This window comes from Nymphalis io, chromosome 16 (genome assembly GCF_905147045.1).
Source record: "Nymphalis io chromosome 16, ilAglIoxx1.1, whole genome shotgun sequence".
In the NCBI taxonomy this organism is placed as follows: domain Eukaryota; kingdom Metazoa; phylum Arthropoda; class Insecta; order Lepidoptera; family Nymphalidae; genus Nymphalis; species Nymphalis io.
Window position 1 is genome coordinate 7,366,131 of NC_065903.1, and position 19,740 is coordinate 7,385,870.

The 19,740-nt window shown below is 32.3% G+C and overlaps 1 protein-coding gene across 1 annotated transcript in view; it reads left to right on the forward strand.

Moving 5' to 3' along the window:
* LOC126774529 (uncharacterized) overlaps positions 1-17,581 on the forward strand; it is a 32,605-nt gene extending 15,024 nt beyond the window's left edge. Inside the window, exons 3-7 of the mRNA XM_050496094.1 lie at positions 5,911-6,026; positions 11,336-11,436; positions 12,525-12,586; positions 14,239-14,419; positions 14,809-17,581. Coding sequence (XP_050352051.1) covers positions 5,911-6,026; positions 11,336-11,436; positions 12,525-12,586; positions 14,239-14,419; positions 14,809-15,275 — 927 coding nt within the window. The 3' untranslated portion in view covers positions 15,276-17,581. The remainder of the gene's footprint in view (positions 1-5,910; positions 6,027-11,335; positions 11,437-12,524; positions 12,587-14,238; positions 14,420-14,808) is intronic.
* The last annotated feature ends 2,159 nt before the right edge of the window (positions 17,582-19,740 follow it).

The window sequence follows — 19,740 nt, forward strand, 5'->3', positions numbered from 1 at the left end:
TGATAAAATACAAAATATACTTACTACTTACAGATACTATTTACTAAAGTACATTTTAAAATAATTATTGTAAAATTGATAAATCAGATATTAAAAATCAGTGTTGTTTTGGAATGCATTGAAAATATCTTACTTATTTTATCGTCTTGTAATACCATCGTTTCAACCTGCTTTTGCAAAACAAATTTATTTATTTATTTCGTATCTCGGTCCATTTAAGCATATAACATAGGGGACATTATTTTGTCGCTCTAATAGAACATATGTCTCTAGGTCAGAATCACAGGCTAAATTCCAATTGGCACATTCATTCTTTTGTTTGTATTGTTGCATATGCAACTAAAACAACGAGTATACAACAGACATAATTTACATTTCCTCATAGTGATATTGGTATCAAAATCATCAAAAATATAATAAACCGATGTTTTTATTAATGATAAATCTATATTTCTTAATATAGTAAGAAATATGGAATAGTAAATCTGCAAAGTTATCTCTCCCTGTCTCTCAATCCAACAACGTCTGACGTATTAATAAACTACTAGGATACTATGAATCGGATTTCATTCTTAGTTCTTGTGGTAGAAAAGGGTTACATATTACATTGATTATCATTTTATCTTAATTGTAAATTTGTAAAATACATACATTTTAACAGACTAAGCTGAATCGGTACAGTTTGATAAATAATCATTGGCTATTACAGCTGTACAATTGTAGAACCTTAGTAGAAGTGTAATTTTTAATTAAACAAAGCTAATATTACTAGTGTACAGTGCATTCAGCTCAAGATCAAATCGGTAGATCAATCGAATTATTTAAGTTTAGACCAGACATCAATAAGCAATTGTCTATGCAAAGTGCAAGACCAAATATTTGGTATATTTGATCTTGCACTTAAGATACATGGTAGCTGAACCGCACAGAAGCAGGTACCTAAGCAACACCGTGAGCTTGCCACGTGGCCAGGTATTGCCAGCTGGAGAAGCTATTTTGGTGATCGCTGGCAGGCCCCGGCAGACCGACACCAGACGTCGCCGCCGCCCCCGCGCTCTTCCAACCTCTAAAAATAGCCGCACTGTGCATTCTTGGGCGAACGATGTCGAATTTTTGTCGAGTACGCGCGTCCTCATGCCGTTTGTTTTGGAGTAAGAGACTGGCCGCAACCTTCGACCGCGGGACTGTAGCTACTGTGATCTCATTTAACATCCGGTTCACGTGGATCTTGTTTTCGCCGATGTTGCAAGACGTGTCACATATTATACATAACGGCTAATCGAAATAAACGCACTTTTAGAAAACGAACCCGTTGCGGTCACAGTAAGAAGACTCCATATATTTTCATCATCTTTATACTGGCTTTGACGTTAATAATTTACGTTAAAATTTGTTATTAAAATTCAGACACAAAAATAGCTTATATCACCTTCTGGTTGAAACATTTTTATGGAAACTCATTAGAATTCAGATTTTATAATGTAAATCTACTCAGTTTTATAACAACGATAACAAAGACAAAAATTTAATATGTGTGCCTCAAATAATCTATGTTTGTTACCGCTTATTTTTACTATTGAAGTCGAAAAGCTTGGACCTGACCGAATTTCGGTCCGCTCAGTATGGGACATTATAGTGTGTGCGCAAACACAGGTGTGCTCTATTCCCTCTCTTCCATATTCCGATGCGATTTGATGCTGCATTTCGACACGACCAGAGAGCAATGAAACGGAAAAGTAGCTACTTTGTTTTACGAGGCTCGGGACTGTCACATTTGCAGTGGACACCTGCCTCTGGCTGCTGCTCAGGGAGGAATAGGGTCGACTCTGAATTTAGCATATAATCATTGTTTAAAAAAAATTATATTTTTATTGTAGTGAGTGGACTGGCGAGTGGCCCACCTGATGTTAAGTGGTCATCACGGCCTGTAGACTTTGGCATTGTAAGAAATATTAATCATCCCTTACATCGCCAATACGCCACCAGCCTTAGGAAATAAAATGTTATTATATCTCTTGTGCCTTTTATTAAACTGTCTCACTTCAAACCGACCAAGAAACGATGTATGTGGTGTGTGTAATTGGATCGACAAATGAAAATATTGATTGTATAGTTGGTTTGGTTATGTTTTATTATGGCTCACGGACCGGCTGGTTGGTAGAGAAACGACATAATTAAAAGGAGTAAATAAATCGGTGTTGATAGAAATAAAATAAAAAATAGCTCATTGGAACTAAATTAAATTATCGCCGCCGTCATTATTACGTCAAGTGTAAAATTATAACATAACGAAAAAATAAAGTGTCGTGTAATTGACGAGTAATTATTAATAATATTATTATTAGTAAAAAAAAAAGCTTTAAGCAAACGATCTGTCTAAAATGTTCAATTGTTCCGCAGTTACCTTGATTCAAAAAGCAGTGAACTTGTGTACATGTTCTGATTCTAATTCATCAAACATCCATATATTTTTAACTCAAATTTCATTCAGTTTTAGTTATAGGTATGTTGCTCATTCAATAGTGATGTAGATTTTGATGTCATTTAATTTATAAGTATTTTATCCTACACATGCATCGTGTAGGGGTTATTAGTGAAAAGAGTTAGTACAGAAAAAACAGGACCATTTTAAAATAAATATCTATATTCCAAATCTACACCTAACTACATTTTATTTTCTATCTTATATATATGCTTTACATCGGAAAGTTTTAATAAGTAGCAATTGCAAGTGGTTGTGATTTTAAAAGTATTTTAGTTAGGCCAGACCATAAAACAGTACATAAAGCTACCCAGCTGGCGCCTAATGGTTGTGAAGAATTAACAGGCTTAAATATAAAAAACTTAGCTATGATATACAAAAATACTTATATTAGAAAAATATCAGATCTCTTATTGTTATGCCTATAAATATTTTAAAAGATTTCAAAACAGATTTAGAATACAAAAGTTTTTTTGTTCTTCGGTGTTGAAAATATGTACCTAAAGTTGAATGACACAGGCACGTGTAGTGCTATTTTTCCTCAAATCCCGTTTAACATGAAGTATGCATCTCATCTAAATAAAAATACAATTGAAGGTGAATACACTTGCTTAAACTATAGCATTCAGATACTGAATAAGTTAACTTTGCACTTCAGGTGAATATATCGCAAATTCGAATTTTTAATTTTTCTAATCGGAAAAAGCTACTTGTTTTATATATATAATAACTAAAATTAGTGTTATTTTTACTTAATAAAATTATTTTGTTAATAATTTGAAGTTTATTAGTTTTAGGGCCGATAAATTTCATTAATCGCCGGTAAGATAATAATAAAATACACATTTTTAAATAAAATACCTGTTGTAACTGATTGCCGTCCCATAGGGTTATAATTTACTGATGATTAAGGGAATAGAGAGTGCACCTATGTCTGCATACACATTTTTGCACTATGATGTGTCCTGCGTAGTGCGCTATTCTCCGTTGAGAATTGAAACCGAATCGCTCATGTCAGGATAACAAACGAATCTTTTACAACAATTAAAAATAAATAAATTTCAACAACTTTCTCAAGTTATTCATGCATTCGCTCATCTTAGATCGTAACTATGGATGAATATGAAAATACAATGCTATGATCTAAGGACCCTTTTCTTTATCTTTGTTAAAACTATCACAATAGTAGGATTTTTTTTTCCGACCCGTGGCCTTCGCGCGATGCGTGTCCAAACAGATTGATTGACCATATTTTTAAAACCTGTATTATCGGCTTATACGTTATCGACAAAGATATTTCACACAAAAAAAAAGTACAATACCGCTCCGTTACTCCTCTATTTTTATTATAATCATGTAATAAAATATAGAAATTAAAAACAAATATTTAAATAAATATTAGCTAACTTATATATAAAATTATTATTTTAAAATTATTCATGTAAACATACGCAATTACTACAATATAATTAGGCCACGGTAACCGTTATGTAAGCCATTCTCCTCGTCCTCGATATGTATCAGTTATTCAACAGTTAAGTGAGTGTGAATTGATTTTCGTAAAATTCATTCTTAGAGAAAATCAACTTACGGACCATACTTTACCATTATGGTACCATCTTGGCCTTATCACATATATTCGAGGTCGTTGCAGAGCGTCTTATCACATTCCGTGAAAATTGATTTGACAGACTTTTATCGTTGTAATGGTTGTAATTTTTTTTAATAGTGATATGTAAGCAAATTGTACGTATTCATATAATCGTTGCAAGCAATCTCTTCACGACGTATTAGTGCCAATTACGACTACCCGTAGCCGGATAAAAAAATACTTAAAATTACTATTTAATTTATGAATATGTTGTGAATGACAAAAATATATTAAACTAAAATTGATTTAATCTGGATAAAACTAATAAATATTATATAGATGAATATACAATTCATGCCGACATTGTCAAGTATCAATAGTACCAGTTACCAATACTTTACAGTTTTAAGCTTAAACGAATTAATATTATTTGCAGAAAATAATCACTTTAAAAACTACGTGTAAATTATTAAGGAATGGTTGTTATATAAATTATATAATATATTAAAGTACCTATCTGGAATAAACTAGCTAATTTATTATAATTATACATGTATGTATTTTTGAAAATATGTTGGCATTGTCCCGTGTACTGAAACAACAAACTTGATAAACAAACATTGTTATAAAATAGACATTTCATTAATGAAATATTTATAATAACAAAATTACTTAGAGTTCGCAATTAAAATAAATCATCCCTATTGCTTAAACTACACAAAGTATATTAATAAATAATCCATCTTTTTTTAAATAAGAGTATGCTCAGTAAATTAACAATAAATACAAACGCTCATAAATACTACATTACAACATAAGCGACGTCTGGCGATGTGGCAACGGACTTGTATTTAAAAGCCGAGTGGCGTGTTCAACTCCATTCTTATTTGTTTTGGTCTTACAGATATTTGTTTTGACTGTCTACTGTCCTCAGATAATCAGACTATAAATGCTGAAGTAACATTGCAAGTCTGTTTGTTACCTCATCACCATTAAACCATTAAAATTTGACATATATATACTGTCAGGCATATATTATAATTTACGGGATTACCTAAGAAGAAAATATTTTAATAAAGATAAAGTTTTCTTTATATAACAAATGCATGACAAATTCTAGTTAAATAAAAGATATAAGATGTAATATGATAATGCATAATTCCTACAGAAGGACTTGATAAAATCATTTTTATTTTTGAGATAGAAAAGATTTTCAAATGTACCGCATCGCTTAAATGCTGAAATCACCGCCTTAGTTATAGTTCTTACAGAAACACTACAAATATCACAATATCACTATCACAACATACTATAAAACAAAATGCCGCTACGTTTACCTACGGATGTTCATACGGTTTTCACCAATGGACGAAGTGATTCATGAGTATGGTATAGGTGTATAATTTAGTAATAGGTTTTGTGAAAATTACTGAAATATAACGATACATATTGAAAGATGTCGGAAAAACAAGGCGACTGGTAGCTTTACGTGACATGTGCCGCATAAACCATTACAGTTATAAGACCATTATTCTGTCCGTGCGAAGCCAGAGCGAGTAGCTTATTCAAGCATTTCTTCGAATCACATAAAATGCTACGGGCACAAAATCTTCTGTTGTAATTACAAAACTATCAGATGCACCAGATTGCTCATTTACTCTAATGCCTATTAGGCACTTAATTTATTACTATCCTAATGTTGACATGTTGAAAAAAAGAGAAATCTGGTCATATTTTTTAAAAATATGGTAAATAAGATGCATGATATGATCATTGTTTTGATAGATAGCAAAGATCATACGTGGTATTAAAGATTTGTCTTGGTTTACCGTTTCAGGGTGGTGGTGGGCAGGCGCATGCGTGGGCGGTGCCGCACTGCTGTGCGCCGCGGGCGCGCTGGTCCGCCCGCACCTGCGCCGCCGCACCGCCACCGCAGCCGCTGCTGCCGACCCCGTAAGTAATACAATATTCTTATTTTCATTTATTTATACAAAAAAATCGCTAGTTATTGCTGTATATTTCATTTTAAAAACATTAATTGATTTGTATTTATAATTGATTTAAAAAAATATATTGGTTATTCAAATTATATCGAATACTATTAAAAATCAATATTTTACTATTCAATAGTTGATGCATAAAACAAGATCTGCGAATGCAGTGTACTAATGAAAATATTATATTTATTTAACCGGCAAGCGAAATCCCACTCCTATTTCATCCGTCTACATTCCAACAGTAGATAACATAAATAATGATAATTTTTCATAAGGCCTTACCGACCTAGGCCTTTTTAAAATTATTTTAAATATATTTTATTATCTTAAAAACACCTCGTCTAAATTAAAAGCTTAAACCACTATTCTATAAAAAAACAATTATATATTCTCAATGGGGGGTTCATAAAAGGATTTCGTAGGACAGATAACAATTGTTTTAATAAAAACACTATTGACATGTTATGCTACATTTGGATTAGAGTAATAAGCAAAACCCTGGCAATATGCCGAGAAAATGCTAAGAAGAGTAGTGTCGCATTCTAAACAATCTTTTAAATCTTTTCACTCATTTTACACACTACAGTTCAATGTGAGAGCAATGTTAATTTTTTTCTGTTATGTTAGTGTTTGTTAGTTGTTACGTACGACTCCCGAGTACAGCTCAATCATTGAGCAATACCAACCGTCTCGTCTCACGAGCCGACAAAACGCGTCATCGCTTACAATTATAGGTGCGCATACATAAACGAGGCGGTGGCACTGGCAGCAATCGAGTCTTTTATACATGTGTGCTCTCCTTTATGTACACATGTGCTACACTCACTATCGTTAGTACAACTCACACATTCTTACATCATCATATCATCGGGCCTTCGAATGAGCACACGAATGCAACTAGACAGATTCTTTGAATGTGTGCGAAATTAACACTACACGCTATTGCTTTGTGTGCGCCGACACGGGGCAGCCGGTGCACCGTCACCCGCCCGATCTCCCCGCTACGCGACTGCGAACACCGCGGCGCGGCGCGGCCGCGTCCGCGTCATTGAACAACAAGACTCGCTCGATGGCAGGCGTCTTCCTGCCAATATGAAAAAAAGAGTGCTAAGTAACTCTGTTACAAAATTCGCGATAGTGGAATTTATATGTTATCTTTGTTTTATAAAATATTTATTTTTATAGTGTTATTACATTGAAAACCATATTTTTATTTATTAGTGAATGATAGTTAATTATTGTAAAAGCGTTTTACGGGTGTTGTAATCTCCGTGTATTGCCCTGTGATTGTTTTGTTTAAAATATTTTAATCTTTTTAAACAAATTTGCAAAAATGAGTGGCAGTGTAATAAAAAACAAGCTCGTTCTAACCATGGTAGTGTGATCGATTAATCTACGAGTGAAACCAACGGCGTGTCATCGGAGTTGATAGAAACAATCCTGAGTACTGGAAACGTACACAATTGTGGCCAACACTAATTCAAATAGTAAGTTTTAAGCATACAACTCCTTGTTTACCTCTCTAACATCACCATATGAAACTGGTGTTTTCATTTAAGTATATTGACAACACTATATTAATACGTGTATCTGCTACTTTATCTACGTTCATGATTGGTAATGATTTTAGTCAAAACAAATATATTGTAATACGATAATTTTTATTGAGGTTGAGTAAAATGTTTGCATTATTACCGATTGCGAGACGCGAGTCAAAGCGGCTGAGACTCGGACGGCCGCGAGACGGCGGGAGCGTGCCAAGTGATAAGAGCCGCGCCGATAGCGACGTCACGCCCAGACGTTGTTTGTGTGAATTTAAATAAATTTTCATGACAGACAGTTCCGTAATCACCTCTCGCGATAGTCGTGACATGCCAACTCGATAACATTTTGCTTTCTTATACTCAATTGAATGTACTTAATTTTCAAAAATATCTTATTGCTAAAAATTAGGATTGTTCCTTTTTTACTTATCAACATCCACATAATTACCATTCATTACCATAATTATACTTCTATTAAAATAGTTTGTTATATTGTAATATGTCCAAGAAACAAAATAGGACATATAATATCAATTATTCTACAATCTAATGTTTTAATTACAATTAAAAAATCTTTACATTAAAAAAGTATGCAATCTTACAAGTTCAAACTAAAACCATTACCCTACCCCTAACCCCTACCCAAAAAAAATGGAAACATAAAATAGCTTCAAAAGAAATGAAAACATTAATTTTAATAAAAATACAGTTTTATTTATGCTCCAACTTTAAATAATAATTATTTAAAGATAAATAATCACCCACCTGACCAAAGTTGTACCTGGCATATGTATTATGTATCTATTGTAAGAACAAAATATTTACATAATGAACTATTTAAATTTTATTATATTTATATTATATTAAATTTTAATAACAAGGATTGAATGAAGGATTTATGAAGAAATACTTACGATATGATTTACGTGTTATATTCAGAAATAGAAATTAAAACACAAATTTTGTAAACTGAACAAATTAAAATAATAATCAAACATAAATTTTAAGGTCATCCTAAATTTCCTTCTGATTTTAATTAATTTAAGACATTTGAAACAAACAATAAACCATACTTTGTTATGTTGTAAGAAATAAAGCAAAAAATTAAAGATGAAAATCTTGTTAGTACAAAGTGTCTTAAAATCTTTACATATTGGCAAATGTTATATACTAATATATATGTATCTATGTCCATATACCTAAAAATTAAATGCATAATTTATTGAAAATGTTAGATTTTTTTGTTAACCATGAATCGCATCCTGATATTGTTATAATTTAGTTTGTAATATAAAAGTATTATATATAATATTAGGTATATTTAGGATAATATAATTTTTCAAACATATATAAAAATATTTATTATACCACTTAAGTTTGTAGGCAATCAGTGAAAATAATTGCTTAATTATAATATTTGATAAACAACATTAATTAGTATTCTATAACATATCGTAACTTTTTTGCCCATAATTCTTTAAGTAGACTTTCTCAATTGGCTGTCTTTTAAGCAAATGGCAGTGACTGCAATTTCCCATAATATACAAATTGAACATAACATTGGAATGTCACTTTTACAATGCAATTCAATCGACACTAGTGAATGATACATGCCTTACTTAATAAACAAAGTAATGGGTTTTTAGTCAAACACTGATTTCTCTCTTTCTGTCATCATTAATTTGACACAGCATTGTTTAAGTAATCAATGATTATAAGTAAAGCCATAGCTGTTTTTTTTAAATCTATCTAGCATTCGCAAGTTCATTTAATGGAACAGAATTTTCACCTGTACGAAAATTAATTTAACATTTACAATTTATTTTTTTGATATATATTTATTACTAACTTTTAAATGATCACCATCCACCGTAAATACAAACAAACATCTTAACTTAACACATTACAAAATGTTCAGTAAAAATACATTATTATTTCATTTATGACAAAACAAGATATAACACCTTGCACATATGTAAATATAAAAATATCTGAACATTTATAATTGATCACTACCAACCATTGCATTCTCGGTTGTTATCGACCAATAAAAATTTCTTCCAAATTTGTTATTCTGCCTTTAATCATCATTCAGAAACTGTAGTGTTGAAGTTTAATTTTAAAAGTAAGGTGTTTCATTCTTATTTACATTTTGTGAATCCTTAATCAGAGGAAACCAACGCCATAAACAGACCTTAAATTTTATTTATTTATAAATGATCTCAAGTATGGGTAATATTTATGTCAAATTATTTTTCTCACTTTAAAATTGTTACTTATTTGATCGTTTTAGAACGTTCCCCTTTGAACCTCTGTACTGCACACCTTAAACTCGTAGCGTAGGTAGGGTAGGGTAGGGTAATCATATCAAGAATAATCTATCATCGCAAGAAAAATAAAAATCGCTATTCATTCAGCTTTTTTAAACTGTCAATGTCCTAAATTTCATGAGGAAGATTGAACCGCGAAGGCGTAAAAACCGGACCACTAAATCTACATTTATTAGAACGATATTTAAATACATTTTTTTATTATCCTTAAACGTTGACACCGAAAGACAGTAATGATTAATCTTCAAAAGATATTTGGGTTAAATAATTGGCATTTCCATATTGTAACGTTATTATTTTGATAACACTGCTCTTCACCTAAGACTTATTTATTTATGCATTATACTGATAATGGGAATAATGAAAATTCATGGTAATATTACAGGTCCTATCCTTTCAATACTCCACAATGGCGCATAATGTTCCAACATGCATTCGCCGAGTATTATTAATATTGATTATGATCAATGTACACAATAGTTATTCTATTCTTTTTTATTCATATGCACTAATAAGTTAAAACTTGTAATGTGGTGCAAAAAAAAACAAAAGTAAAACCTTTTGCTGACTGACTAGCCATCGTCAAGTTTTTTTTGGTAATGTGAATATATCTCTACATACAATTTACCATCGAGCTAAGTCTTATAGTCAATATCTTAAGCGAATATATTTGTTTTCTACATCTTACGCGACAATGACGAATAAAATAATGATGAAATTCATCAGCGCTTAACGAGCTTTGATAGTTTGGTTAGGTATATTGCCATAACGAAAGGAAAGTATGTATCTTAAGAACTCTTTATAATTATAAAGCACGGATTTTCATTATACGTTTAATAAATTAAACAAAGTAGATGAACCTGTATGAGATGGGTTTCGCATAAAGAATTAGATTTAAAAAAAATAGACCAAAATTATTTGTCATGTAAAGCACTATTATTGCAGACAAATTCTGTCCCACGACCATAATAGGCGTACACTTATATAATTATAAAGTAAGAACTAGGCTAATAGTAACGGTCTGCGTTGCAATACCTTCATAATAAAACAACCATATATAAAAATATATACGGTAATGTGCATTGTGCAATGGTGATGAACATTAAATTTGTCTTTGTTTTCAGTTTGATAAATAGTATTATAGCTTTGGCTACACAATAACAAAACTGTTTATATCGATCTAAATACAATTACACTAACTATTAAAGATTATGAACATGGCTCAAGCTAAAAGATTTTCTGTATATATTCTGCCCAAAAGGACAATCCTATGAACTTTTTTACTTAATATCTTCATAGTGATATTGAGAGTGCTACTGAACTGCTTATTGAATGTAGTGTTCACTGTGAGGAGGGCCACATAAGTGAGAGCAGTGTGTTGTGATTTACAGATGCTCTCGGTACAAGTGCCGGGGTGCGCGGGCATGGAGCGGCTGGGCGCGCCGGGGGGACCGCGCCTGCGGCACGACCACAGACACCACCATTCCACATTGTGAGTAACACGTCACTGCAAATTTAACCCGTTATTTTTATTTGGAAAATAATCTCTTTTTTCAATAAATTCGGCGCTTATAAATCAACAAATAATTACATTCTTATTCATTAATAAGAATAACATGTTGATGGTAGTGTCTGAAATCCTGAATTGTTACAAAACTTTACGCAGAGTCAGCGAGTCAGGGCAGAAGAATCAGGGCGGGTTTGACGCATAGGCATGTAAATCAATTTTTTTTTAAAAAGTAGGGTTGTAAGAACTCGATTTATCGAGGTGCTAGGAATAATCTACTCTGTTAGACTGTTTCTCGTTCGTATCTTGCAACCACAATTATGTTTAAAAGAAAGAGATCGAAATGGGTAGGTCGTGTTGGTGTTCGAATCTCATCATGAGAGTGATAGAGTAGAAATTGTGATAAATGAAATAGAATTTTGAAGAAATAAATAAAATATTATTATTAAAATAATAATAATTGAGAATGTACTTGGATTTGCGCACATGTTTATACACCACTATGTGTCCCGCGATATTATTTAGACTATTTAGACAAAGACCGCTGTGGCCACAATAAACCAAAAGGACATTTTCATAATTAACATAGGCTATATTTATATGCTTTAGCCATATGTTGATTTGTTTTGGTATGTGTGATCTTTGCTGGCTTCGCTAACGCGCCTCGATTGATCCCGGTTGTTATCAGAAACATCTGGTTACAATCATTTACATTAGTTAGAATAATAATCATTTTGATGTCCAGAATGTTATGAAGGTGGTACAAGCATTGGTAATTGTTATTGTTTGTGAAGAAAGTGAGCTATCAGTCTATTAATTAAAAAATATAGCACCATAAAGTATCTAACATTTTGTTCAACTAAAACTATATTTAAAAAGTAAAAAACAACAGCCCCGGTTTTCTAAGTTCTGAGTAAAAAAAAATTTAAAACAATGATTGTGACCGAATTTCGACTGCACTACTTTTATTAAAACAAATAATAAATACAGACATGTACCGTTTATCTGTAATATGTAAAGTTATTTATAAAGACACACCACACACATAAATATAGACGTTTGTTTTTTTAAAGATACCTGTTGCTCGATAATGCCAAGAAAAATCACGAGGACGCACAATATTTTGTTCAACGAGGTCAGCATACTATTTAATTTCTAGAAGTTTTACCTGAAACTATAAAATACTTGAATCTCAAAAATATCAATAATGATAATAATAAAATAGAAAAAAAAAACAGTTTTCATTATTGTTATGTTCTCAATATCATATAATCACTTTATCTGACATAGGATCGTTCTATGAATGCTCTATCAATAGTAGAGTTTCAAAGCTCACAAAGAAAATTAAACCATACTAGTTACGAAGTGTCGAATAAAAAAACATTTATTGACGCTATATCACTTCCACTGTTTATAAGAAATCCAATTTTTTGTTGATTATACCCAGATGTGTTTTAAAATTAATTAGTAAAATGTCGAATAACCAGAATAATTACGGTTCGGATATCGAAAATATGAAGTTTCTTGAATTTGAATCTTATTCATAGCGATACTATTGGCTGGTGCAAAGATATGTCAATATGTCGTATTTTTTATTCGTAATATCTTATAATTATAATCGCAATTAACAATAGACAAATACTAAAAATGCAATAATGTACCAGTTTAATGTATTAGTTAAAAATAAATAGGTTATTGTAAGGTATTTTATGTTAAATAGTATGCATAAAAAACTATTTTACTTTCTACCTTTGTCTACTGTATTAATAGGTACTGTTAAAGTGGAGGATTTAATAAATATTCAACTTTTGATATATATATATATATATATATATATATATATATATATATATATATATACATATAATCGATTTCGGTCATTGACTATTCTTAAGGGATTAGACAAATGCGTTGGTGATATAGTGTGTGCACTCTATTCCTTTACTCCCATAAACCAATGTAACGGCAAATCACAGACGACCAAAATAAGTTGAAAATTTAACGGCTTTAACGTGTTCACCGAGGCGTGTCATGAAAAGTTTAACAAAGTCTTCTAAGTTCGATTATATTTCCGTTAAAATATTCTGAAAGGATGTATATGACGTGCATAATATTAATAATGTCCTCCAGACCGATTTCGGCCACAGCGGCTAATTTTAAGAGAGATTAGCCAACTACGCAGGAGTACGCAACTATAATATATAGTGAACAAGTGTGTGCGCAAACACAGGTGCACTCTCTATGTAACTATGTATGTAACTATCTATGTAACTCTCATAATCCGATGGGACGGCAATCCGACACGACCGGAAAGAGTACAGGCGCAGGACCAACGGCTTTACGTGCTTTCCGAGGCACGGGAGTGAACACACTTCCAACTTCCAGACTCCGGGCTGCTACTGAGAATTTTCCGACAGAAAAACCCAATAACTTTTTATTGGCCCGACCTGGGAATCGAACCTAGGACCTCTGGGTCTGCGGCCTTACATGAAGCCACTAGACCAACGAGGTAGTCAACGACGTGCATAATATAAAATATATCAATAACTTTGTTCTTTATTTGTATGTTATTGAATATGTTTAAATGGTCGTCTTTAACTTAGGATGTATGTAGTAAGAAAATAGAGCTAATTGCTTAATTCTCTGTATACATATGTTTAAATAAAATAATAAACGAATAAATAGTAGTTATAGTAAATAGTACTAATGCAGAAATAAGTATCAACGTTACATTAAAATGTTCACTACTTACACTTCACATATTCAATATTTATATTTCTGTTTCAGGGAATGGGAGAAACAACAGAGGTTACAAGCGATGGTTGGTCGCTTGCAAGAGATGGTGGAGCAGGAAACGCGCGCGCGGTCTGCCGCCGCCGCAGAACGACTCGGCTTACCGCCCAGCATACAGCTTCCCGACGGCGAGTACGGTCAAGACGCGCATCTACAGTTACGAGTCCCTTATCAGGTCCGTAAGTATTCACTTTTTTTTTTTAATTTTCTTTAATATAAAAAGCCGTTTCTCAATATTTTTAACATAATTATTCTTTTGAGAAATACAATGTGAGTCGATTCATATAAAATATATGTTGTTCGTTATAATAATATATTTTCATTTAAAGTTCCAAAAGCAATCTAAACTCTCTATTTGCGTTTTGATTTTGTCTTTTTTTATAAATAAAAGAAAATTAGAAATAATTATAGTTTCCCTATATACTTTGCCTAAAGGCTATAATCAGGCAGTTCTAGAATAACCCAATCTTTACCGCAAATCGTTTGTTGAGAACTAGTAATGACTAGAGACGCCGATCGAATATGGATGGTAGCAAAATGATTATATGTGCTATTAATTTCCAGCAAGCCGAGCTGACGAGAAGCAGTTTTCAACCTCCACCGAACAAGTGCGTGAGCGACGTTCCCGAGTGGGCGGGCACGACGGACGCGCCGCCGGGGCGTCGAGGTCCGGGCGGCGGGGGCGGTGGCAAGAAAGATGGCCTTCTGCAAAAGGCGACTCGATGGTGGGTGCGTATGGGTGCGCGGCCGCCGCCCACGTTCCTGCCGGCCAGCGCGCCGCCGCCCTGCGTGATGGTGCCACGCCGGGCTGCGCCCTCGCCGCCGCCCGACGCGTGACGTCGCCGCATCTCCGCACCTCTCTATCATATCACGCTTACATTCCATTATCGGGACGATCAGACTCGTCGGAGTGCACGCGCGTCCCGGAGTATTATAGACTTGATAATTTATTTATTTGGGACTCGCGCCCGCCCGACCGGGCAGCGGAGCGCGTACGCGTGCTTTGTGATATGTGCGACAGGGTCGTGTAGTGACAGTGCAGACCGTACGGAGTGAGGCGGGGCGACCGCCGCCGCCGCCGCCGCAGCCGCCGCCGCCGCCGCTGCTGCGAGCGTAACTAGTCTTGATACTTTAATCGGTTTAGACGTAGAGGTAATTGTTTCTATTGAAATTTTATGAAACTAGACGAGGTTTCACTGCCCGCTATTCGTGTTATAGGTGTGTATGGCATTGCATTGAGTGTGCGTCTGTGTTCCTCGCACTGTCTTTGAGTTTTTGAAAACTAAGACTGAAATAAATAAAAAAGATAACACTTTAAAGTTTACATTGAATATGTTGTCTTAGGTAAAATTAATTCAAATAGAAACAATTAAAATATTTAATGAATCTTTCGATTGTAACCTTCAATGATATTGTATATTATGAAAAAGGTCAGTCAATAGTATGCTATTAATGTCTTGCAATGTACAGTTCATGTTTAAGTAACCTATTTTAAAGTTTAATTTCTATCCAGCAGCTAAAATCTGTGTTTAAACAACTTTTATATTTATTTAAATATAATGTATAAAATAATGCATATCAGTACAGTAATCACAAGGAATATTAATTTACAAAGCATAGTTACTATTTTATTGTAAATATTGTCTCTAATTTAATGTTAGATTATGCAATGGCCGAATGTCAAAATATGAAGGTCGTTTTCATTGAGTGTTTATTACATTCCATATTTATGTTGAAATATTTTCAATTCTTGCTTATCTGCCGACAACCGACAACCCACTAAACTGATTAAATAGTTTGTCATCTTGGTCTTTACCGTTACACTAAAAATCTGTCATGCTGACAATAATTAAATAGTGAGTAATTTTTTCAGTGCAGATAAATCTCTTTAGAGAATAGTCATTAATTAAAAAAATTGGTTGAATTAGTTTTAAATTAAATATGTATTTATTAATTATATCATAAGGTCAGGTATTAGAGGTCTGCTTGCGGGCTCAATATATTTTGAGATAACATATAATTGTATTCCTATTATAAATTATTCAAACTTCCCACTGTAGTCATCTAAAAACGTGATATAGCTAAAATTTGTTAAATTACTCGCATATTTCTGCTAGGGGCCTGTAATTTAGTCCATAAATTATAAAAACATGTAAGCATAGCTAGATAATAGTAATTGGCCTGTATCTCGAAAAATTCTGGTGCTTAATGAAAATATAAATTTAAATTGTGAATTTGCTTTATTTCTTTTAAAGTAATACTTTTTACCTATTACCATTTATTATAGTCTCCTATTTAATTTTTACGAATACTTAAAATAACTTAATGATGATAATGTCATAAAAGTAATTAACCAATAATAATAACCAGTAAAGCTTACAAATTTTTAAACGGTCATATCTATGATAAATATGTATTAATTTGACATAAGTCACAGTTTGTAAAATTTAAAATTGTATCCATGTATTCGATTGTCTGACAAATATACTATTATACAAAGAAACATAAAAAATATTTGTTAATAAAATGCAATACTAAACATAATTTTCAATGTATAAGTAAATAGATATATAAACATATCTATATATCTAATAGATTTTAATTTCTTGACTTTTGTCAGACCTTAGCCTGAAATTGAAAACCAAACAAAAATTTTAATTATTTTCAAGAATAATTGCGAAAATAAAGGATTTGAAAAGTGTCTTTTATTATTTTTTAATAATTATAATAGATCCAAATTAAACCAGAGACAGCATTAATTTTATGAATATTAAAAAAATGTACTAATTCCTGCTATACAAATGGCAATGAGACATTTAATTTGTTATTTATTCATTAGTTAAGTAACAAAAATTGTTGTAAAATTTGTTATCTTTTTAGAATTGAAATAATTTTTATATTATTAGAAACATGATGTTAAATGTTGTTTTAGATTCTTTCATACGACTTATTATGCAAGGCTTAATGAAGATTAATTATTCGATGTAAAAAAAAATTTATTGTTTTAATTCTTAAAAAATAATGAACAGATTTTTGTCAGGAAGGAAATAGCTAAAATTGTCGTGATTATAATTATGATTGTAAACTATTTTTTTAATGTGTGTCTCCAATTTATTGTACCTTACTATCTTAATAGTTTTAAATTTTTAGAGGTGGTAGTAAAGCTGTCCTTGTACAAAATGCTGGTAAAATATAAAAGTTGTTTAAAATAGTGTCACAGAATAGATATTTAATCTAGATATCAAACAATATTCCATTTGTCATATTAATAAGTAAAAGCAAAAGCAAATTTTTAATAAAAAAAATACATTAAATTATGACCTACCAATAATTAAAATGCAATTTTATTTCCGAAACACCTACCTCCGAGTACATTTTGCGCCATACTGGGTTTTATAAACAGTTTCACATATAACACCTCTACTACAGTCACAATGTTGTATTAATATTTCATTAGTGAAATGTCATTTTTGTAATTACAAATAATATGTACATATAATAATAATCATATAAAAATAATCCTATGTAATCATGATCATTACATAGGATTTGATTTAAATTTACATTATTAAATTTTATTATGTTAGTCAAATTTTAAAATAGTCGCTCCCGATTCCCACCCGACGCAAAGCTGCCCATAATGCAGGCCGCATTTCCGCGCTGTATGGCAATGGACAACCTTTGTGCCAAGTGGGACCCGGAGCGATTAATAATAATTATATATATATAATTATTAGGTTTGCAGAATTGTTAAATCTACAGATATTATACAGCACAGGAACATTAAATTTAAATAGAAAAGGCACACCATTACAAATTAAACAAGAAAAATTAAAGACTAAAATTTATGTAATTGCTTCGAAATTATAATAAATTATTTATTATCATTCGCCTTTACATGGCGAATTTTATTAGGAGGTGCAAAACAAAAATATAATCGTAAAATACTGTAAAATGTATTTTAACACAATGTTCAATGAATCAATTATTATTAGCAAACAGTATGAAAACTACAAAAAAGGTTGAAACAATGGTCACTGTTGCAGGATCTGAGCGAGTGAAATAAATTTTTGTTAACTTACGCGAACGCCTCTAAAGATACTGTTTATAGCAAAACGACCCGAAAAATATCCAAATTAATAACTACAGTCTAGCGTTTTTATCACGAGTTCTTACCGTATACCAACAATCCACGACGTGAGATCAAGGTTATTATAATATGTATTGCCGAGGACCCCGCTAGCGGGTTAACTAACAGTGTGGAGGATGCGAATGTGTTAAATCTCATCTTAAAATATCTATATCATACAAATATTTGGGCATAGATAATACATTAGCGTCACAGCAATAGGCTGTTAGAGCGATAACATAACTATAAAAAAAATAGGGACTATTAGAAATATAACTATCCTCAAGCTCAACATCCTAAAGTTTCACTTGGAATAGCTTCCATTCCGACGCTAGTATGGGTGGGTATGACTTCTGGGTGTTATTCAAAGCCACAAATGAGGATGAGTTTTCCTCTTCAAAAAAGACCTTGAAGTATTTCTTGGATAATAAGCCCAAGCTGATTTCTGTTCTAGAGGCAAAAAATAAGTGGTGATCAACTGGAGAATGAAACGGTAATCTGAGGCAGTTTGCAAATATTTTTTCTAAACTATAGGTCGATACCTATTCTTCGGTGACGTTCTTTCGTTCGTTCTAACTTATTATAACCTAATAGCTTCCACGTAATAGGCAAATATAATGTACACTCTCATATTAACATTTGCGATTTCACGGTGACTTCACTGCCTCAAGCTTTTTTAAATCCTAAACATAAGAGATATTCGTAAATGACGACGATGAGAAAGCAGTGATTATTTTTATTAGATAATAATTTATATATAGTGCTTATTGCAAGAGCCGAGATGGTCTAGTGGTTAGAACGTGTGAATCTTAACTGATGAACGTGGGTTTAAACCCGGGCAAACGCCACTGAATTGTCATGTGCTTAATTTGTTTTTATAATTCATCTCGTGCGTCACGGTGAAGGAAAACATCGTGATGAAACCTGCATGTGTCTAATTTTACTGAAATTTTGGCACATGTTATGCCACCAACCCGCATTGTTCTTTTCTCGGTAAAACCCCCATATCGAAACGTTAATAGCGGATTTGCAATGTGCCGATTCAAATTTGCTAGTCATGTTTTTATAATTGACTAGGCTTGCGCTCGAAGGGATTTGCCATCGGCAACCTCTTAACCGCCATGCGACTTTTCTCAAATAGTTGAGTTTTTGAATAACTTACTCTGGGTATGTTTTTCTTTTTTAGACTTTGGTGGCGGAAATAAATTAATTGCAAGAAAACTAACAATAAATATAAAATCACGCAACCACCACGTACAAACTACAAAATGACGAACTTGCATTCAAGCTTACATAACTTATTTAAGTGATGATTTTCCAAAAATACTGAAACAGATAACATTCGTTTACAAAAATAAGCCTGAACA